Consider the following 23176-nt stretch of genomic DNA (forward strand, 5'->3'; position numbering starts at 1 on the left):
CATTGAGGCCCAGCGTCGCGGGATCCCGCGTTGACGGCTCCGGGAACCCTGTGTCGAACCCCCCCCCCCCCTAGAAGTTTAGTTCCTTGTTCGGGCCATTTTTTCTGACTCCAAGCTGTGAAAGATCGAGCCCGTCATCGGCAGGTATTCGTTGAAAGCGATATGTTAGGGGAAGAGGAGGGGGAAAAAAAGGACATGCAGTTTGTGCAGTCAGCAGAGCCTCCTTCCAAGGGAGGAAGGAGATCGGCAACCCCTACAATTCAATTGCACTTCACCTCATCATCTCCAAGGCACAAGGGGGCAAGCTCGCAGCTCGCACGTCCTCGTCCGCCTTCTGGCTTTGCAAGTTTCTTCTTCACTTTCCTTGGCAATGAGGATTTTTTTTGCGTTTTCTCAGAACGCCCACCGCAAGCCAGTCCCCCTTTACCCCCCCCTTGATCGTCAGGTTCTTTCACGGGCAACGCGAACGAGGGGGGGAGGTGGGCGGCGCCGCCCCCCCACGCGTATATTGTTTTTCCCATGTCTCGATCCAGCTCCTCGGTTCGCCCTCCAGGCCGGCCTCGCAAGCCTCACGGAATTCCATGGCTTCGATTCTTACCGCCGTCTTGGGGTCATGATTCCTGGTGAAGGCATCATTCACTGACCGCCCTGCCGGAGGGTCTCTTCCCCCGGTTCTCGATCGATGACCCCGTATTTCGAGGGGGCGTGAGCGAGCAAAGTCTACACCGCTGAACTGGGTTGGTGAAAAAGAGGTGTGCACACGAGCAGAGCACGAGCAAGGGAAACTATTCGTACTGCGTACTTGGAGAAAAGAAAAATGTATGAAAACTTTTCCCACGTAGAGCCCGCTACTTTGGATAACACAATTGTCGCACTCGCACAACGGGAAGGGGGAGCCCGCGTAACACTTCCGCTCGCACAACACTCGGCTGAAATGACAGTACCGTCGTTTGGCCAATGTACCACGAGATTGACGCAGAACCTTGGTCCGCCATTTGCCATGTTCAAGATCATCTAGCACGGCTTGTATGTGCTTCAACATCCGTAGGTTACTCACACAGCAGCTCCTTCAGGGTTCTGCGGTGTCCCAAAGTACCGGGGGGTTGAGTAAGCTTGGCTTGCTGTCATTACAGGCAGCTTCGGTACCTGAGATGGGGAAAGGGCACCACCTCAAGGGGGAAAAAAAAAAAAAAAATCGAGCCCTGCACGGTACCTGAGCACCGGGAAAAGTTACTGCGTATCCGTACCTTGCCTTACCTTACCGGGACCCGCCTTCCTGTCGCCGGGAGATCTTCCCCGTGATCCACCCACGCCAGCTCACTGACCGGGACATCCCGCCCCGGCCCAACAATTCTCATTCGCAGAGCTCGGGGCGTGTGCCGGTCGCGGAACCCCACCATTCATTCATTCATTCATTCACTCACTCACATTCACCTCCACTGAGAGAAAGTTTCACGACCTTCCATTCTGTGGATTGAACCTCATACCCAGCTAGGGGAGGGAAATGGGGAGGAGTGGGTGTACTTACTTCCACGTCGGCGCAACTGGAACTGGAACAACGGCTTTGCTTGCACCACGTCGTCTCGTTACGTGATGCACTGCTGCGTATTCTCAATGTGCAGAAACCATGGACAAGTGCACAAGCAGCCATGTTTCAGGCACTACTATGCATCACCTAGTCCCGCGGGGGGTACATGTCTTGCCTGCCCTAAACACGTAATTAGAGGGCAAGCAAAATCTCTTTACACGCCCTGAGGTACCTACCTACGTACAGTAACAGCTGGCCGAGGCAAGGAGAAGCCCGCCCTGAGCTACAGGTACCCATAGAGCAGCAGCTCGAGGAGGGCCCCGAGCTTCACGTACCTCTGGATGCACCATCTACCATCTGGAATGTGAGAGCTCGTAAGGCACACCAATTGTCACCCGTGGAATCTCGCTCGGCTAAGGCAGTACACTAGCAGGCGTATTCGTAGCTTTGTGATTTACCGCAGCCGGCCCGCTCGTTGATGTGGCTCTGCCCGACACGATGGGATCAGGCCATGACGGATACATCTTTACCTAGATACACGTCTCTACGGATATGCTGCTTGCTTGCTTGCTTCTCAAGAGAGGGGAGTATTCGTAGGCGCAAGCCGACTGGAGGGATTGTCTCGCCCTAGCTTGTGCGGGAGCTACCATGCATACAGCTGTCTCCAGCTCTTCGCTTCCAGAATCAATTTTCCAGATCCACATCTTCACCGGTGACCTTCACGCCCTATCTATCTTGCTTCTCCGTACATGGCAATTCGGTTTTTCCGAGCCTGTCAGGAGACAAGCGAGAAATGCAATGCCCGAGTGACACGTCTCCCGCATCGATCAAATGAATGACGGGCAGCAAAAAAAGGAGGAAATTCTCTCCCTTGCCCTTGGGCCGGCTCCTCCTCCTCCACCCCATTTGATGCGGGTGGACTGCCAGCTTCCAAAGACAGCAGAAAACATCAGATCATTCACATCGTTCGGTACCAAACTTCGAACGGAGGCGGGAAAATTTTGCCCTTGTATTGGACCCCCCCTCCCCCCAAGAGCGGGCCGCGGAAGGACGGAGGGCGGGTAAGATCTTGCTCAACTCTGCTGTGCAAAGGGCCAAGGATACCACCGTTCCATCTGACACGGCGTGGCCCAACCCCCCTGATCGAACCATCTGGTGGCCGATTCCGACACAAACTGCCACGACTTCGCGAGAGGTACGTTCCGAAAGCGGATGAAACGGGCATTTTCTCTCAACGATTATCAGGCGAGACGAGGTGGCCAGTGTGTCGAAAGAGAACGAGAAACAACCCCAGCAGAAACTGCGTGGCCCGTGGGTTTCTGGAAGAAAATTAGAGGGCTGCTTTGGTATCCATGGATCCGTACTTGCTGCCATTGCGAACAAGGCAGTGGGAAACTGGGCATCGAGATGATGTGTTCCGAACAATTACGAGACCGCAAGGCAACTCCCGCGATTGGCACGAATGGCCCCTAAACGGCGTTCCGGCTGCGAGGTAAGGTACGTAGCGTCAAAGCCAGGGACGGACGGGGTCTGGACCAAAGGATCTGTGAGGTTCTTCCCGTCCCGGGTAATCTAGCAAGACCGGCGTCTTTGATTGGACAGCCACTTAAAGAAAGTGCAGACGGCCCGCGAAGTGATTCGGCCTGATGTTGATGAAGCCAGCCCTGGGATGCCGATGGTGAAACGGGGCCGTCCAAGATTCGACGACGTGTGGTCGTGTCAAGCCGTGACTGGCATAGCCGACTGCATCTACCGGCAGTGTGTCAGTGTGTGTATGTGTGTGCTTGAACGTACCTCCCAATTGCTTGCGTTGTATTGTGGGAACGGCATGAGAGAGAGCGCATTTGCGTTTTGATTGACAGAGGGCTTTTTTTTGATAGTCCAGACTTGGTTCGACGAGAGGGTCCGTTGTTTGACATTGTTTGCAGGGCCGCGAAAAGAAGGTTTGGTTCGCCCGTCTTGCATCTGACCCCTGCTTCGTCCAAGGAAGTTGGGAGGTGCGAAAAGTGGTAAGGCAGAGAGGCAGTACACATGGCATGTTGCCTTGAGTAGACTCAATCCTTGCTAGAGGCTCCAGGACGGATGCCCGGTTTCGCCTTTGCGGTTCGCACAATTGTGTTTTGCGTACAAGCCCTTGGAGGATGCTCCTTGCAGACTCACGGCGGACTACAAGGGGTGACCAAGAACCAAAAGGCACACGGCATGAGCTGTCTCAGGCCTTCGCCGAGACGGATGACACTTGGAAGCCCGCTCCGCAGACAGCTCTGTGGCATCCTTTCCTGGGCTCCTGTCAGCGTTTCTGTTGATTTGTTCTGGCTTCTGAGGCATCCGACCGTGACGTGCCCACGGGCCCGCGCATGCTCCTGTTACTCCTTTCCCAGGGAACCGGAATGGCGTGCGTGCATTTCGCTGGATCAGCCCAGATGAAGGTGAAACCGGTGTCCGTAGAGTTGACCGGGAAGAAAGAGAGAGGGAAGGAAGGAGAAGGAACCAAAAACGTGACTTGCGACGACGTCATCGGTCGGCTGGAGCTGGCATAAGGGAGCGATGGGGCCTCATTACGTGAGCTCTGACGATGAAGGGCGGGCGTGCATGCGTGCGTCTGAGAGAGGATCCGCATCGGCAACGGTAAATGTGATGAGCAGTAGACTGAGAGGCCTCTTGCGCGAACGACATGTTAAACGAGCAAAGCACGGCGTTGCACTCCCTCTGACTGAAACCCGCGCGCTACATGTCTTCTCACCACAAGGGAGCCAGAGAAGCGGTAGCCCGGGACGATGTTACCGCCTTGGTTCGACCAGAAGCTTGTTCTCGAACGTTTTTGGGGCGGCGAGTGAGAGTCCAGAGAGGCGCACACGTTAGGAAAACCGCCCGTGGAAGCGAGCCAACGAAATCCTGCCCATTGGCCCTGGGAGTGGCCAGAGACGTACTCACTCTGCACCAGTTGAACCCTCAATATCCGTTGAGCCGTTCATCTTGCATCAGACCCCTCAGGGCGGACCGGTTGCAAGAGAGAAAAGTTTGTTTGGGGTTTGTTGTTGTTATTGTCTCTTGATACATGTCTATCTACTACGGGAGCGACTCACCAACTAAAACAAGAACGACGGGGCCTGCTGGCGGACAGCCGGAAAGAAAAAAAAAAAGAAAAAAAAGAAGCAGCTAGAGCCCAGAACGGACATTGACAACAGGAACAGACCTAGACAAAGCCCGGGCGCAAGGAGGGCAGCGCAGGCTCGAAGATCGATCGATGCGTTGCAGCGTGCTACATTCCTATGTAGGGATGGGGGACTCGGGGAACCAGAAAAAAAAACAAAAAAAAACAGTTGGATTTTTTTGTGATCCAGGCGATGAAAATTTTTCACATCCTCAACGTCCTTGTCTAACCTCGCCTTGAACTAAGATCGGAAGGGAAGGGGATCAAAACGCGGAGTTGGATTGACAAGGGGGGCGTTGGAGATGAGCATGTCTCCTATTATTTCTGGCTCTGCTGTGACCACTCCCCCAACAAACCCACGTTTGACATGTTTGATGTGATCAATTGTGAGGAGGATTTGTCGTTATCAGACGCCGCTGAGACCATTGCAAGAATAGCTATCAACGCACTCGGTCCAAAGAGGTAGGTATTCGGTTGGTTGCCGTGCAGTGCAGCGTGGTGATATTACAGATGAGGGGATGAATAGATATTGGAGACACAGAGGGTCGCAATAATACGATGGCATGATGGTCGATAGGTGGCAAGCGAGTAGGAGTGAGGCGTTGGCATTATCAGCCTCTCGGGTGAAATTGTGGTTATTTCTTATGCAAGCAGCGCAACACGGAAATGGATGAAGTGTTTCTGACTGCATGTGCATGGAGAGAGAGGCAAACTGGGGCGAGGCCAAGACGCTCGGCGCTGATTGAGGCTCTTGACTGTTGCAGCAACGTGAAGACTATTCTGTCCGTACGAGGTGAGGTGACAACGGCTGCAGAAATTCAAAGCTGCGGGCTGTTCCGCAAGTGAGGCACACACACTCACACACCACCACCACCTTCTAAGCGAGCTGAGTTGATTTGAGGCTGGGCTGATGGAGGGGCCCCGGGCGCCCTGTGCCCTCCGCGTTTCCGTTTTGAGGATGTTCTGGTTTGCCCCCCAATATGGCCAGCTACAGCGGGCGAGACGCCTGAAGGCCAGTCTGCCCCAGGGCACCAGTCTGCCACGCCCCTCCATGAATTGGAAGTGTGAGGCAGCTGTGAGGCGAGGCGAGGCGAGGCACTTCTTCACCTTCACACACCCGTCCCATCCACCCCTGCAACTTGTGAGGTGCCACCAGCGCTTGCCTGTAGCGGCGGATGTCTCCATGGCTGTCTGTAGTGGAGAGTCTGCCGTGAGGATGGGTGAATTGAGGTGCAAATGTCGTGATTGATTGCCCTTAGCGTTCGGGCCGCCATCGACGCCCGTGGGCATCGGTCCAGATCCAGATTCGCATTCAGAACCTGGACCCTGCCATGGATCCTTCTCAATTGGCGGCCCAGACGAGTTGACGACCTGGAGGCAACGAGGGACCCAGACAGAGCCCCCTTTGGCCCTCCCACGATGGATGTAGCTCACTGGGGACAACGCCGGACATCGGAGGCGATGGCGTGGACGTTGGAGCAAGGGGAGCGAGTGCGGCGTCGTCGTCGTCGTCGCGGCCTCTTGCGGTTTTCGAGGCCATCGAGCGAAGTGCAGGCGGAGTCGGAGACGGAGACCGAGATTGAGAGATGAGAAGACCCCTTTCCTCCGCTCGCTTCGTGGTCGCCGTCGTAAACGCAGCAGTCGCCCTACCCGTCCGTGCCGCAAGGGGAACTGGCACCGGCGCAGTATCATTCATCAATGGTAGGCGGAAGGAAGGGGTGGGTTTGGCGAATCACCAGGCCGAGCGGCTACGAGACTCAACCATGGCGAGGGAAAAGCTTGACATTGTGCGAGACGCGAGACGGATTGTGTGTGCGCGTGTGCGTGTGTTGCCGCAGTATTTCTCGCCTGGCGGGGTCCAGTCCGTCTGGTCGTCATTCGACAGAAGGGGTAGTATCAATCTCGTTCCCCGGTGGATCGTGGATCTCACGAGGGTTTCCGAAATCTGGCGTCCCTTGGGCGCCTCCGTCATAGGAAGCACGATGGGGGCACCGGATGGCATGTTTTCTCTCGCGGCTCACGTCATTGTCACAGCGCTGCAAGTGGGCGGCGGCAGAGCCCCATGACAGGCGCACGTCGACGGGTCCCTTCCTAACTAGGCACCAAGCAAGAGCAGAAAAATAAAATAAAAAAAGATTCACGGATGCCCTGCCCAACAAAATTAATCAAAGATGGTTTGGATGGATACCCGGTTTGGCGGGGGATGTGCAGCCAGCAGTTCCGTACGGCGGACACCGGCCAAGTAAGTGGAGGAAAAGTATTCGAGTTCGGCTTAAGGCATTTTCGCATGCGCTGGCTGGCATCGGACTTGTCGGTGCTCGGATGGCCGTGCCCTGCCCCTCCGGCCGAGGACCCGAGAAAGGATGATCAGACACTCACACGATTGTGAAATAGACTCAGACAGCGAGACGCAGAAGTAGATGGAGCCGCGAAATAACGACGGAGTGAGAAAGCGAAAGCATCTCATCTTGATTGCCCTGCCCTGTCCCGTCTTGCCCTTGCCCCGGGCGTGCTGTCTTGGCCTCACTCACTCAATCTTGGTGCGAGATTGCGAGCTGTGCACCATCAAACGGCCTCCACCACAAGACGGCATCGACAAGAAGGCTCAGGCAGAGCGGCGCTGGTGGTGGTGGTGGTGGTGGTGGTGGTGGTGGTGGTGAGCGCGGAATACGGTGGACAAGCTGCAAAGTTTCACGTTGGACGTTCCTTGGATGACATAACACAGCCCGGCAACTTCAGGGACCAGCCACGGACAACTCGAAAAGCCTAAAAGATTTATGGTGGGGGGACAGCACCAGACACGGATAGGCAACGGACAAGGCGAAAAGGCAGCGGCCGAAGGAGACGGACCCCGGGGCCATAGGTACAGGCGGGGAACGGGAAGACTCACGAGAGGAAATGCCACCGCCACCATCCGAGTGCACGATGATGATGGCATCGCCTCAGCACATGGTGCCGAGAAGTTGCAAGTTGTTTCATCTGTCAAATTTCGCCTGTCTTCCCGCCTCATCCCCCTTCTCCTCGCGCAATTCCTTCATCGGGGCCCCTTGTGTCGTTCGTCACCCTTCCAGAGCCATCAGGGGCTGCAGGTTGGCAACGTGGGCGAAAGAGCCGTTGTCAAAGTCTGCAATAAGAAATTCGCACCCTTCAGCCGCCCCCAACGTCTCCAGTATTCCTTCCCAAATTGTGTGCTGTGGCCGCCCCTGGCAGGCCGGTAGAGACCGTCGGGGGATTGGGGGGCCACATACTGCTATTTTTTTCTGAACTTTTTTTGTCTTTTTTCTTTTTTCCCCTTTCTGTCTGTTCCTCTCGTAGCTCTCCCTGACACCCCGTGCCCCCCTGGCGTATTGGCAGGGGCCGCACATTGGAGCATGATGGAGACTCGACCTTCCGGCACCATGACGCCTTTTCCCGTGGACCCACGGCCCCGTCGAGAATGCTCCAGAAAGTGGATGCAGCTTGTGCTGGCATTCAGAGTCATAGACCATGATAGAGTCACCATCACAAGGGGAAAATTTTGTTGGTTGCAGACAGCAATGTTATTGAGAAGTCATGAACTGGTCTTGTTGATTTCTTTTTTTCTCAATCTGACGTGTTCCTGTGCTAGTTCCTTGTCCTCCCAATGAAACCTATGCTTCTTGCTGCCCAGTGATCCCGTCAAACTGTTGATCCTAATGCTTCTCCGTCCCTGATGCCAGTCCAAGCCCCTTGGAAGGGCTGTTTCCCTGATTGTTCCATCTGATGTCGGGGTCTTTGCCCCCAACGCCGTCATCGTTCCTGGAGTCCAAGCCTGTCCACTCAATTGATGACCGGCTCCCCGTGAAAAATACCAATGTCGTAATGTGATGAAAAAGCCAAAGGGGATTATCTTAATCCCATGTAATGCCATGCCTGTGAACAACCTCTTGTGGAAACAAGCCCCGTGTGTCGTGGTACAATCCCGGTAATTTCCATTGTTGCGCCGCCGTACGGATGAAGCAGCCCTTCTGCCAAAGCCAAGTACTCCCCGGTGTTGAGCCAAAACTTTTTTTTATAATGCAATACTCCGGTGTAATGCCCATTTTTGTTACAACAGTTGAACCAAGGAAAAGTGAGGTAGAGTCGGTGTGCCGAGTTGATGAGTTGCGTAATATTGTTGAAAAAGCGCCGCTTATTGAACGACTAAGGGTATATTGAACAGCGTAGAAAGAAAAAGTTGAATGTTGTGGATGGAGGAGTCGTTTTTTAGTAGGAGCGGCGACGTTGAAGACGGGCTTGCTCGAAAGACACGGCGTAAGCTTGGAGTTCCCTCCTCGCCTTGTCCGACAGCTGGCTGGCGTCCGCGTTCGATGATGTGGTGCTCTGCATCGAGCAGAGGCTAGAGTTGGAGCTCGAGGTAGTCAGGGTGCGGCGGGTGGATGGCTGCCTCTGAGTGAGGTAGGATTGTCTGACGGGTGTTGAGCCGTACGGCTGGGGGTTGGTAAAGTCGTAGGCGGGAGCGAGGTAGAGCTTGTTCGACGATTGTTGCCTCGAAGAACCGGACCAAGGGTATGAGGGAGCGTTCAGACCGGGAGAGCTCGCAACGGAGCTGGGAGTGGAAGTCTTCTCGAAGTCGGCCAGGCGGCAGGATTCAGAGCAGTAGGCAGTGCCGTCGGTCTGCTTGTCACAGCCGAGGCAGAACTCGGGGGTCCAGAGATCGAAGGCGGCCATGGTTGAAGAGTGCGTGTGGTTGTGTGTAGTTGTGGTGTTGAGAGGGTTGAGTCGAGTCAACCTAGTAGTGGTGGTTGATTTTCGTAGCCAGTGATTGAAGTTGAGAGTTGGTGAGCTGGGTGCGAGTGGTGGGTGATGGAGGGTGTTTAAAGAGTTGGACGGATTGCAGTCATTAAGTAGAAGTATGACTGGTAGCCACAGGCAAAGAGAATGAGCCACGAACAAGAGTCGGAGAAGTTTAGTGAAGTCGAATGATGGGAGAACGAGAGGTGGATCGAGGAGTGGAAGAGGTCGGCTCATATGTATCTATCCTCGAAGCACAGCCTGCCCACTGAACTGAGGAGGAGGGAGTGGAGGGACGACGCCCAAGGCAAAGGCCTTTGGCGCTGCACACCTCCCCCAGCGGACTTGGGCAGGTACACTGGGTGGGTGGGTAGGCAGGTAACTGGCCTCATATTTTGGGGGGTGGGGTACTTTGTTTGAGGACGGGAGGACGGGGAGAGGAGAGTGCACCTCACTAAGAGACACCAGCCCACCACACAAACATGCAGACACAAGCACAAGGGCAGGAGGTGGCCGCTAGCTAGTGTGCAGGTGCAGGTGCAGCTGTCGCAGGCCCCTCTTTGGGGTGGAGATGGAGGGCAGAGAGGCAGCAAGCATGGATGGCACTGGCAACACTGGGACTGCTGGATGGGCTGAGCAAGGGCCCCACCCCAGTTCAGTTCCCATACCCTGCAGCAGCAGATAGCGCCGACGAGAAGGGGGGGGTGGGAGGAGACACAACTGGACGTGAGAGAAAGGGAGAGAAGGGGGGTGCGTGGAAGATAGAAGATGTGCGGGCGGGAGTTGGGGTGTATGGGTGTGAGGGACAGGGGACACTGGAGGAGGGAGGTTGAAGGGTGGGGAAAGGAAAGAAAAGGAAACGAAGGAGGCCGATGGGAGATTTGGGGGGACGCTGGAGCAGATTTGGGGTGTGAGCAAGTGCAAAGAGGCAGGCCCAGACTGCCTGGGTTGAGTGAGTCCAGAGGCAGTCCAGGGCTCCAGGCAGTCAGTCCAGTGGCAGGGGAGCCGGGGGTGACACTGGCGTGTGATGACTTTTTGCTGAAAATTTTCTGCGTCAATGGCGACTGTTGTGCGCTGAGAGGGAGGGTGGCAGGTGCAGCGCAGCATAATTATGCAACAGTATTGTACAAAACGAAGAGGGGTGTAGCTATTCTCCCTCAGATACCTGGGTACGTACTCACTTCCCACTCAGTACTGTTACTGCGATGGATACCCACCTTAGACGAGGTGAGATGGTCCAAGCTTCTGGGTGTGAAGCTTTGAAGGACGGGAAGACTGAAGAAGCGGGGGCACTGCGCTGGTACTCTCAATGCAAACTTGGCCGACAAGATACTCAGACTTGGTCCGAGTTCCTTGCTGGCTGCTGGCCTGTGCCTTCTCTCGCTTTCCAATGCTTCTGTGTGTCTCTCTGGATGCAAGTAGCTTTGCTCTGTGACAGTCTCTCGTCTTCAGTACCTTCTCTTGCGCCATCATACCTTGCCGCTGAAGTATTCTGGCGGCGGCCAGAGGTCTCGCACTCTGGGTAGGCGCACTGCAGCCCAAGATGGCGACCGCGACAGTCGACGATGACGCGAGAGGCGTGTGGACAGTATTCGCAACTCTCTTTCATGTTCAAGCAGCACAGCAGAGTGGACACAAATGGCGTGGGCAGCAGGAAGGAGACTACGGATAGACAGTGATGCAATGAATTGTGCAGTTGAAGAATACCTCAGGCACGAGTACATGTGCAAGGCATCTGCAGCAGAGTCTGAACGAGCCAGTGACGGCAGCCAGCTCTTGCACAAGTGGATGCCACTATCACGCAGGAAGACTAGCTTCTCACCATCGCGCTAATCCGCCTTAAGCCTAGTTCATCGGGAGACCGAGCAGTCGCCATCCATCCCTGCTCTTCTTCCATTTGCTCTGGTTCACCCCTCTCCCTCTACCCATGATCGACATCCACGCCCTCCCAAACGATGCTAGCCGTGCCTGACCCCCCAGCTTCGACTCAAAACCAGTCATGTGTTTTGCTAGACCCAGGTCTGCACATCTTCAATTATCTTGTTGTTTAATAGTCGCTGGCTACGCCGTGTTATGGCTACCTAGGTACCACAGGAGCAGCGCAGTGGCAGCGATGGCAACTGTGGTAGCCGCACACCACCACCATCCACAGCACCACCATCTTCGACCGTTGACTTTGCCCACTGCCACTTGAGATCGAACGAGGGCGAACCGCTTTGCAGCAGGTTTGCAAATTGTCACTGCAACTGGAACTGGAACTGCAACTGCAACTACTCCTCGGACTGCACAACTGTTCAAAGAAACATGATAGCTCAGACTCTTCCAACGCCACTCAACTACTTCTTACCATGAAGGTACCAAAGCATCCATGGCTCTGAGCACCTACCTATCTTACCTAGCACCTTCGCTTCCTCTTTGCCCCTGGGTTGACGGCCTGGGCCCGCCTGGACGACGGTTGCCCCCTTCTCGCTTTGGCGAATCCGGCCATGAAAGAGATTTCGTCCAATTCAACCAAGATCCGCGTCTCCTGCCCAAGAATGAATCAAAGAAAACTTTTCCTCTCATCTCCTATCATGTCATCCAACATTCTACGCCTTTCTAAATGCTCCGCATTGTCCTGGGCCCGTTCCTCCGAGTTCTCTTGGCATCACGGCCGCCGGAGAATATGGGAAACTCGGCAGGTGTCGGTCCCAGATCATGAAAACAAATCAGTCCCTGGTCGAATGATATGAGCCGTAGAACCGCGTGGGGGTTGCTGTCGGTCGTCCGCAAAAATAGCCACCATGGCTGTCGTCTTCTCCGCGCTCCACTCACTTCCCGGGGATCTCATGGAGAATTTCTCTCAGCGCAGCAAGAGAACTCAACGGCAACGGCAGCGGGAACACACCACACTCAAGGGCCCGTCGTGCCAGTCCACACAAAACCCGACCATCGAATGCTACGACGGCGGTAGCCGGTGGGGTCTGCCTTGGGGGACTGCCTCTCTCAACGCAAGTCGGACTCGTCGACGCTGTGCCACCAGCCCGACCTTTTCGCGTCTTCCCCTCTCCTGGCCACCAAGGCTACGCAACCACGACGACAAGTGATCAGCTCTGCTGCATGAAGTCGACGAGGGTTGGGGAAAAGTGGCAGGTGAAGCCAATCCGTATCTCTATTGGTCGCCCTCTCAAAAAGTGCGGATCCAACGCCAATTTCAACACCATCTGAGGGGTGGCGTCAGAGAAGGAGCAAAACCTGGGGTTCGCCATTGCTGTCCGTTCCAATAGTTGGCCAATCCTAGCATGCAAATGGGAATGCCATCCTGTCGGACGTGGGAATGCGAGAGAGACTCCAGTGGTATCCGACCCTCTTACATCATGTCCATCCCATGAAGGCTATGTCCTGGTTTCGACAGTTTCGACACAAACCTCATGACCGCTCCCCGCCGGGTGTACCTGGCATGACAAACAAACGTTATTTGGCGACGGACAAGTCCAAATCCCACGAGCACCCTCGCCACCAACTCGAGCAACAGAGCAGCATCTCAGGCATGTTACCCTCGACCGATCAGTCTGCGACCTTTCATCATCGTCTCTTCTTCTCGCCCACATGTCTCTGTCGCAGCAAGTGCGAAACATGATTCTCTCCTGGGCACATGCAGTTCCCAGAGACTAGCGCAACAAGATCAATCCCAAGGTCTTGCGTAAATCCGAATACACCCCCATGATGCATCCATCCTCTTCAAGCTATCTGCTCGGATATGGAGCCCTCCCGGCAGGGATGGTGGGGATCTTGTGCTTCACGCCGCAGTCCGATGGTTCCACTCTCGGCCGGCAACAGCAGCACCGAGCATCGCGGCCTCGACCAGCAGCAGGCTCGTACGCGGCGGCCGAACAACGCTATGCTCCATGCACAAGACTCTCACGGGCACATCGGGGAGAATACTAGGCCTCACAAGTGAGAGTGCAAATTTCAGCAGCTTCGATTCCTGCCTCTCAACGACCACTTGACAACTTTGATTCGATATGTCTGTCTGCAGCTCGTGATTCGCCGTTGAGACACCTTTGATCCCGTTGTCCACCCATGCAGTTGGAATTTGCTGCGGGCCAAGAAACGCTAAACCCAGTTCATGCCCACCTGCATTCACTCTGAGGCGGGGGAGGAGAACAGGCTCGGGCACCTTGTACGAATCAGCATCGCGATATGCATCCCCACACTGAAAGAGACGCTTCGCTCCCACCTCCGTGTCCACCAAGGACTCTTGGGCTACCCGCCTGACCACTTGTTCCAATGCCTTCACTGAAGCCTGCATCCCGCGGCCCCTTCCTGCAGAAACTGCATCACAGACTGCTGCAGGTGCCATCCCTGAGGACGGCTTCTTCCTGGATCAGAAGCGCGATCAGTTCCACCACCGCTGCTAGCACCACAGTCCTCGACCACCATCCCCGACGAGTGACGTCTTCACAACTGATGTGGCCGTCACAGACACGCTGGACCATGGAGTCCTCGAGGATATTTGACGATTGGCTGAACGATCTCATTTTCCTTGGCGCGGGCAAGAAGGGTTCTCGGGAGTAGGATTTCTAATGTTGGACACCAGGAGCCAATCAGGGTAAGTGTGCAAGGCGATCCATCTCGCCATCCTCGCGATATCCAAGGTGATCGTCTCATAAGTGCCGGTCGCTCTTTCGACAGGGCTATCGCGGATGTCGAAAAGCGCGTGCACAAATGAGAGCAGCGCTTGCCATGGCAGACAGCGGTATTGTTTCTGATGATGGAAGAAAGACGAGAATCCCATGACTTCAGCTAGCTTGGTTTCAACCCGGCGGCACCCTCTAGATAAGCCATCCGTCTTCATGCGTCGGACCAATCACGCTGCCAGTCCCAGCCGCTCCAAGACGTTACGCCGAGGACTGGGACACTATCCAAAGACATTACCTGGAGGATCGATTAATCCGCCGCCGCCGGCGCCGGCTGCCATTGAGAGCCTGTCAACGACCAGGTGCACTTGGTCTGCCCACTCATAGCCGGCTCTGTGGGGTCGATACAACCACTCTTGCATCTGCGTGAGGTCCACTACGATTCGGCGTGGGATGCAGAGAGGGGGAAAATGATGCGAAGTGGTAGTGTAGTAGTTGGTCAAGCCCACCAGAGCTATCAGCCAAGTACGGATACGCGCGTGGCGTAGACTACGCGTGCTCGGCGCCCGCACGCCATTGTGCTACTTCGCCCCCAAGTGTGGGATGCAACTGGAACCCCAAGACGGGTCCTGCGACTCTGCAAGAGAGATGCGCATCGGAACTACGGTTATCGTCATTCTGGCAGCATCGGACTGATGGTGCAAAGGAACTTTCCTGCTAGTTTGCTGGATTGTCGGTCTTGCTGCGACGGTAACGGTTGAACAGGGTCTACTATGCAGTAGCAACGGCACCCTGATGGCAAATACGTGGAACAAATGCGAAGGCCTCGAAGGCAACGGCCAGCGAGAAGATGTGGCCAATTACCTGTCCTATCGGCGGGCATCTCGGCTCTTGGGGGCCACGTTGGAGCAATGGATCAGAGATGAAGAGGCTAGTGGCCTGCCAATGTCAACTCTAAAGCGTTGAAGGCGGGAGGCCCGGACTGGGCTTGGACGGCGGATGGCAATAGAGTTCGATCGAGTTGCGACGGGAGAGCTGGCTAAGGGTCCAACAAGCTACCTGCTAAGTAGCATTCCAGCTAACATCGACCGGCTGTCTCCTCCCCCGCTGCCTTTGCCTCTGAAGCAGGAACCAGCGCCTGCAGACGACAAAGGACATGCAAGAAATCAAGGCCAGGACGGATGGACTGCGTTGACCGGTTATCAGAGCTTCCCGCGCTTGCCTCGCATGAACAATGAACCACTCTCGGGCACGGAGTCGGCCGGAGCGGATAGATAGACGCAGCAACATAGGGAACCCCCACCCGCGTTACGGGATGGGCGGCTGATCAGGACCCCAGGTTGCAGCAGACAAATGTGGTTCCCTTCAACGATGGCTGCCGGGCTTTTGATTGATTGATGGATAGATAGGGCAGCGATCTCAATTGAGTCTTTGTCCGCTGCCACTCAACTGGTGACGCAAAAGGGGGTCTCGTTCCTTACCTTATCTCATGAGATGGATGCCTCACTGCGAGAAGGGCCGGCCGGAAGATGCCCACAAGGGAGCTGTCTGCCGCAACGCCCGCTGCCCTCTCTCAAACGCCAGCTCTCGTGGACCCCTGCGAGCAGACTCAAATGATATCAGATCCCACGACGCAGCTTCAGCATGGCCGCGCCGTCGAGGCAGGCATAGTGCGATGGATACTTGTACGGTTCCTGGCACGGACCATGCGGGAGAGCAGGGACAGCCCCTGTCTTGCCCGCACAGAGGACAGGGAAAGGGAGCAAACCTGGACGGGGACAGGCTGCCGTCTGATGAAGACTGTGGACGGGAGAACTGCCATCTTTCGTGCTTCTGGCGGAAGATATCGACATGAACAAGAGACACCAACCAATGGGGCCAGCGAGACCAAGGCTATCTACGGATACCTACTACGTACCATGCATGCAGTACTGCGTAGTACTCGATTTCAGATCCGTCTGAGTTGGGTCTGGGGTCATCGGCTTCGACGACGATAGTCGCCTGGCTTGGTTGATAGGGGGCACGCCAAGCTGCGACTCATTCACTTACAGCACCACCCAAAGCAGCCTGGGGGGGAGCATCAATGGTTGGTCCAGGCCTACCTGGCCCTTGGCCAGAGAAGATGAGTGGGCTGGGAGGCAAATCAACAATCCTCCGATGCGAGCAAAATTTTCCAAGTTATCGACAAGGAAGAGATTTCCAATTGGTCTGCAAAGCCCCTAATCGACGGCAGTCTGCAGCAAAGCCTCGCCTGCTGGTCAGACATTTTGGCAAATGCTCCAGACATTCTGCAGAACGAGGAAGTTCAGATTGCTCATCATCGAGGCTCAATCAGGCGGAGGGCCGGGAGCGTCGATCGAACGACAGAGCCCGCTAGTGTCCGCTGCGACACTGCTGTCGGTCGGTTAGAATACTCCAGAACACAACTGCAGTGTCTCACCGAAGGCTCCTGGTGCCATTTCCCTCTCAGGTGAGCTGAGAAAGCCTCTGAACGCTGATGGCGCTCTATTGGACGACGATGGCTGCGCGGTTCCTCCAGCTTGATTGTGAATGCCAGGGCTAGCCTGGTTGGGAATTCCGGGGACGGAGGCCACGGAGGACGACTCACCCAGCACTCCCGAGCCATCCCAAGCCCCAAGTCCCGTTGGCAAACGACGGATGCGCCGCTGCCCCGTGCGGGCAGACGAAGAAGGGCTGAGACAGAGCGCTTGATTCTGGCTCGTCGCTTAGTGCGGGCGCGTTTTGAAGGCATCACGGCGTCAGCCGAGGGCGTCCTTGACGGCGGTGCGCATGCAATTGATGAATCATCGGCCATGGCCCCTGCCAGAGACTCTCATAATCTCATCATCATGCCCGCTGCTCCCCCGCCGGTATCTACTGCATAGTAGACCTCGGATTTACGAGCACGTGGATCTTGAATGTTTCTTGGCATGCCAAAGTCTAAGTCTACTGTGAGTTGCGGGCACGCTCAATTCAACAACCCCTGAGAGAACAGAAGCAAAGTTGCCTTCTAACAAAGTGTAAAGAAAAATTAAAACTTTCAGGGTCCTCCGGCACATTCCACTGCCCATCTCAACTCAGCCCCTTTCATCCCTTGAAGCCGCGGATGGACGTTCAGAAAATTTTCTAACCTCGACTCAACAATCTCACCAACTCTTACTGAAAATTTCTGTCCTGGACCAAAGGAGAAGTCGTGTCCGAAAGTACAGAGCAAATCATTTGCACAAAGACGCCGTGGCCATTCGCCTTGAATCGATCTCTGCTACCATGTAAGCGCGATCGCTGTTCACAGCCCCTGCTCTCTCTCTGTCTCTGTGTTGCCCTCCTACGGATACCATGCCCATGTCAGCAACCAACCAGGCACATCTTTGCTTACAGACACCCCTCTGTCGCGCCAAGCCCCCCCCCCCCCCCCCAACGCCCCTCTCACTCTCTTCCTCAAGTTCGTCGTGCTTTCTTCTTCGTTCCCTCTCAACCCTCGGCGAGCGAGCGAGCGAGCCAGCCAGCCTGTCCAAATTGGCACTGGCCGACAATCCCCTGGGCCTGCAGTGTAACTCCAGAGTCAGGAAGTTGTGCGAAGAAAATGGCCGACTGGCGCGAGCAACAGGCCTGGCGAGTGCGAATGGCCGGGGAGGCCCTGCCCATCTGGGCTTTGTCTCCTAGCTTGTGCGGATACTAGGACAGTCGTATCAACTCCCCAGCGAAGGGAACAGAGAGCTGCTCAGGCGTTTCGCCCGCGGCAGCGTACGAATAGCTTCAGCTCACCCGTCCACCCCCGACTTCACGAGGAGCACAGGCCCGGGGCTGGACGGTGACGACATTGCAACTTCGTGTCTCCATTAGGCAATGGTCCACATCGGAGTCGGAGACTCTTTTCGAGATTGACGATGGCCAGCCAGGCTCAGCAAGGCTCTGGCAGTCAGATGGAAATTGATGTCCTATTTTGGAAGCAAGGTGAGAGCGTCTGCTGATGTGAGCCTCTGCATCCAAGGTGAGATGTGCCAAATACAGCCAAGCGCGGCTGTTGCTGACCTGCAAACGAGCAAACTTCCAACTGCAAGAGATCCCAAGCGGGAAGGCCCTCAAGGTGAAGGGCCGCTCTGGTGCCCGTTGCCTAACCACCTGGCTGGATTTAACTGTCAATGGACGAGGCCTCTCGGTCTGCTTCATCATCCCACCACAGCCGCCCCCGCGCCTCAGCCTTGCTTGACGGCTCTCTTTCCTTTCTCGTTCGTTCAGCGTTTCCTGTCTCACAATGTGTTGTCCTGGCCCCCTTGCACCTCGAGTGAGCCAAATGGGAAAGCCGGTGATGATGGCGATGTGGTTGGTGTTGGTCCTACAACATCACCAACATACGTACCTCAAGATGGCCGGGGTTAGGCTGGTCATTGTTGCTGCGGCTTGCAGATGACCCCCCCAGATGTTTGAAACCCTCCGTCGTGTCTTGGAAATATTTCCTTTTCCTCCTCGCAAGTGTGTTTGCTTAGTTCTCCCAAGACTCGTTTATCTCTGGCGCAGCGCAGATTGAAGAGAAAAAGGATTAGCCCGTGCAAGACCCGCTGGGATGCTAAGCCTCGTTTGGAGTCGAGGTCTGAGAAGTGATCTGGTGATGGTCCACTGTTCGTGTCAAATGGCGTTGCATCCAAACACTTCTCCGCATTTCTGGTGTCTCCTTTGATTTTGAACCAATCCTTAGCACAGTCGCACTCTGGCCGCGGCGAGACATATCAAGACAAGATGGGGTCACGCCCGCCCGCGCACACGACGCACGGCTGACGAAGGCCGTGGCATGGCATGGCATGGCATGGGGAGGGGAGAACAGGAGTAGCATGGATGGGAATCATTGGCAACTTCGTGCCAACGCTTCTGGGACGCCCATATCTGTGTCACGTTATTTCCCTCCCCCGCATTACTGGCGAAATGAGATGATGGGGGGGATGCTAAACCATGGCTCGCATCGAATAGGCTTACTTTTCCCATGGTAGTTTTCCTCCCCACGTTGCCCATGTTTCCTCCCCAGCCATAACTCTCACCTTACGAAAGGACCTCACATAAGCACTGACAACTCTAACCCAGGCAGCTTACCTAGGGCCAGGTAGCTGAGACTGGGAACTGACTGATTGCTGGCAAGGGTCTCTCGGATTCCGCGCCTCAGTTCTTGGCTTCATCTCTGGGGTATTTTTGTTCGTCTGTTGTTTCTCGATACGGAGCAACGCCTACCAAGTTGCAGGGGCAGAGCGATGCCATGGCCGAGCTCTGAACCGTGGTGCCGCTGCCGCGCGCTCCATCATCGCACCGCCAACGGAGGTTTGCACAACTCATCTTCCCAACCCACCCTAATTCTCCAACAAACACACAAAGACTAGTTGATAGATCCCGACAAGAAAAGATCAGCCTCAACCATGAATAGCATCAACGTCGGGCGTGACGCCATGCTATTCCAGTATCGCCAACTATTGATTACAAGGCCTTGAACCTGCTTACCCGTCTTCGTCAAAGCGCCAGTCTCTCGTTACCCCAGCATGGCCAGGATTGAGCTGCAGCCGTGGCTGCATCGGCGATGGTGGCTCCCTCCTCCAACGCCTTGTTCAAAAGAAACGACTCGACGAAATGGGCGACGTGCATATCCGAACATGTCAGGGCCATGGCACCATGAGGTTGCGTTTCTGGTTGATAGGTGGCTGCCTGCCCTGCCTGGCCCTGCCTTGCCCTGCCCTGGCTGTAACCTAGACGTGGAGGTCTTGGGTTTGGCCTTGGTCGATGGCGATCACGCACACTGCTTATTTAGCGTTCTTTCGACATAGCAGTGTCTGGACCTTCCTGCGACTGGCCAAAGTCTGACAGTCAGCTTTGTCGTTGTGATACCATCTGCAGGTCTTTTCGGATGAAGCATACCGCTTGCCCTTGCAACAGACACCACAGAGTACGCGCGGCTTGGCATCCTGGCTCGCGGGAATTGCACGCCTACGCTGCCTTAGTGTCCGAACACCATGGCATCCGACGCTGCCGTTCTGGCCTTCCCAGGGGGCCTGCGACGGGTTGACTGCGGGCAGGGCAGAGCTAGCCTTGAGAAAAATGGAAAAGCATTTCGATGGCTCGTGGAAACGGTCTTGAGAAATGACCAAAAATTGTGGATGCCACTGTAAGCAGTATGTCTCGATTGCGACTACCTAGGGTCCAGCTCGGCACTTTCGAATTGTCGAAGACTGTTTCCGGTCAGGCAAGAAATCTCACGCCCTTGGCTCTGTTATCATAAACGCAGGACTCAGGGTGGCAGCCAGCTTCGGGCTTTTCAGAGGCCGATCACCATGTTATTTGCAACGCATTCTGTACCTCGCATCTTTTGTGACAATCCACGCCCGCTCCACTTTGCGGATGATATCTCATCAACGATAGGGGGTTAACATAGAGGCGGCCGGCCCAACACGGTTGAACGCGGCGAAAGGAGACGACTGCGGTAGTCAAGCCAGCCAACCATGCCAATCGTCCTGCGGCTGCGGGATGTTCAACGAGTCCTAGAAGGCGTTCGTCCACACCCACACACACTCACGCACATCGCTCATCAGGCGCCCGTCTCACCATCATCGACAATATGCAGGTCTGCTGCATAGGTTGCCTGTCCTCCCGTTGACGAGATGGGGTGAGGTTGGGGGTCGCAGAAGGCGAAGGGCCAACGTCTAGGCCGCGTGTTCTTCAGGCCCAAACCACCAAGGCCCCAATCCCGCTCGTGCATATGATGGCGAACCTCTCAGAGGGTTGCACGGTATCAGAAACGGACCTCGATGGACGACACCCTCACGCGGGTCATCTTTCCTTTCTGACCCTGCCTCTTGCGAGACAAACCCCGACACTCTGCGAAAGCGAGAAAGAAAAGTAGTCAACACAATGTCTCTCTAACGGTCACTGGTGTGAAGCTAGGCCTAGTGTATTATGACTACTGATCATATAAGTCATTACCATGCTACCTCTCTCGAGACTACCCGAATTCCAGAGACCTGCGCCACTGGATGACATTCACTAGCGGGCTGAGACCGTTGGAGGGTTGGGAAGGCACACGCACGCGCGCACCGTCCTGGCCGCCGTTGGTCTCGTAAGTTTCAGCTTTCTTCCTCCAAGGTGTGTTTTCTCCAACATTCCCTGACATTGAGCGTGGCAAAAGAGTTCACAGATTCCTCATCCCGGTGGTCGACTGGTATTCACTCCCCCCTCCAATTCCCGCATCTCACTCGTTTTCTCAAGCCAATTGGCGGTCGTCTGTCTCGAGACCACAACAGGTCGCAGTCGCTGCACAACGGGACGTGTTCGTCAGTGATCCATCTCAGTGAACAAGCGAGGCGCCACCGTCCCTATTCAGCTTAAACGAGGCATGCTCGAGATGCAAGGCGTGCAGCTCTCTGGCCTGCTTCTCGTGCCATAATGGGCTGTCCATCATTCTCCCTTCGCCTGCACTCCGCCCTTCCCCCATCCTGTCCCAAAGGAGAGGGACGCAGCTGTGACGGGATGCACGAGTGTGCAGATTCCCGGCCACCAACACCACTGCCAAACCCCTCTTCAGCATTCACATCGCTTGGTCATTGGACAGCGGGGGAGGGACGATATCTACACATGCGTTCGAGAGCTCCCGTCCAGTCCTGGGCCGGCCTGCCACACCAACCGTGTGGTTGATGCCCCCTCCTTCTCTCCGCAAACCCCGCCGACCAGTCATCTCACACCAAACCCTCACGGCCATTTTGGTCCAGAGGTCATTTTCCTATCTATCACTCCTAGCTCGCCACCAGCTTACTACAGGCACAAATATGGATGCTCAGGTAATACAGGCCCATCACCGTTCGGCGACACCTCTTCCTGATGGGGGCATGAAGGTGTGGACCAAGGTGTGGCTTGCATCCGACCGGGCTGACCGGGCACACCGTGAACAACCAAAGAGGCAGAGAGCTGACTGCGGTTGACGCTGTATGTTCCTCTTCACCACCACCCCCTACACACCTTCTTTGGAGGAGGAAACAAGCTTGGCTCACCTGGCATGTCCGGCTCTCATGACGAAACATGACGAGGCAAAACCAGGTTTCGCAACAGCTTCGCCTACACAGCCAGCCTCGTCCGCGGATTTCCTCAAAAAGAGGATTCATCGGGCCACTCTGGTTTCCAAGCAAGTAAGCAAGCAAGCTCGTGGGCGAAGGTGTGAAGGCACTTAGTTGCCCCCCGGCCGTCAGCTGGGACGTCCAGTGGAGGGCAGGGCGCCCGTCTCGGTCTGCTGCTGATCGACTTCGGCATTTTCTTTTCGACGCGCCTCCTGCCGAATCTGCCAGGAACACAACCCTCCAGTCGGGATGGGCAAGGGTGGGAAGGACAAGATGTTGGGTGGGCCCAGAAGCTTGCTTCTTGGCTCACTGGGCCGAGTGATCCAGTGATTCATCGACTGGCTGAGCGGCCACGAGCTGTTGAAATTTTACTTTTTCCCTCCCCATGATGTTGATATTGGATGCTTTGGTACCAGGTGACGGGAATATTTGTCGTCAAAATACTGTTGAGTTCTGCCGGGCTGGAGGAAATTTGCCATGCTCCTTCACGCAGGGGCCGGGCCTGGCCGAGGGCGCAGCGGCAGACGTTGAGGTCCAATCGATGACCCGTCCATCTCCCGAGACGCTGGGCCTAGAACATTGCTCGTCTATCTTGGATGTTGCGTTATCTCAGCCATGGTGAGAGAATCTGCGCTGATCAGGTCAAAAGCCCCCCCCCCTGAACGTTCTACGGATATTAAGCCGGCTGTCTGCCTCTGTGCTGATCGTTTCCAAATGGGTAGACGCGGGTGTAGCATCGTTCGGTATCCATGGGCTGAAGTTGCGCCGACCGATTGAGAAACATGGGAGATGAGCTGTGTCGGAAGTTATGCTCCCCCGAAGAATTTTTGGGTTATGGCAACGGTTTCTCTGCAAATTGCGCAAAGAGGGGGGTAAAGTTTGTGAGGAACAGATCTTGAAAAATAAAAAATAAAAAAAGCAAAGAGAGGGAAACATTCCATGCGACTATCAGCCCGCAGATGAGGGGTGCAGCAAAATGGAGGCTACGCAGTACACCGGTGAGGGACCGGCTTTTCTTTTTCCTGGCTGTCGTTAGCCGGCA

At 55.5% G+C, this 23176-nt stretch overlaps 2 protein-coding genes across 2 annotated transcripts; one reads left to right on the forward strand and one right to left on the reverse strand.

Moving 5' to 3' along the window:
- Positions 1-8906: 8906 nt before the first annotated feature.
- CGCA056_v003130 (uncharacterized protein) lies at positions 8907-9371 on the reverse strand (the record flags this gene model as incomplete). The annotated part of the gene is made up of 1 exon (XM_037318387.1): positions 8907-9371. One exon carries the CDS (start codon positions 9369-9371, stop codon positions 8907-8909), a length of 465 nt encoding a protein of 154 aa, XP_037183469.1.
- Positions 9372-21060: 11689 nt separating this feature from the next.
- CGCA056_v003131 (uncharacterized protein) lies at positions 21061-21378 on the forward strand (the record flags this gene model as incomplete). Its single annotated transcript, XM_037318388.1, has 2 exons — positions 21061-21143; positions 21213-21378. The coding sequence occupies 2 exons, from the start codon at positions 21061-21063 to the stop codon at positions 21376-21378; spliced, it is 249 nt and encodes an 82-aa protein (XP_037183470.1).
- Positions 21379-23176: the final 1798 nt, after the last annotated feature.

Source organism: Colletotrichum aenigma, assembly GCF_013390185.1.
Source record: "Colletotrichum aenigma strain Cg56 chromosome Unknown KSG_Cg56_contig02, whole genome shotgun sequence".
NCBI lineage: Eukaryota > Fungi > Ascomycota > Sordariomycetes > Glomerellales > Glomerellaceae > Colletotrichum > Colletotrichum aenigma.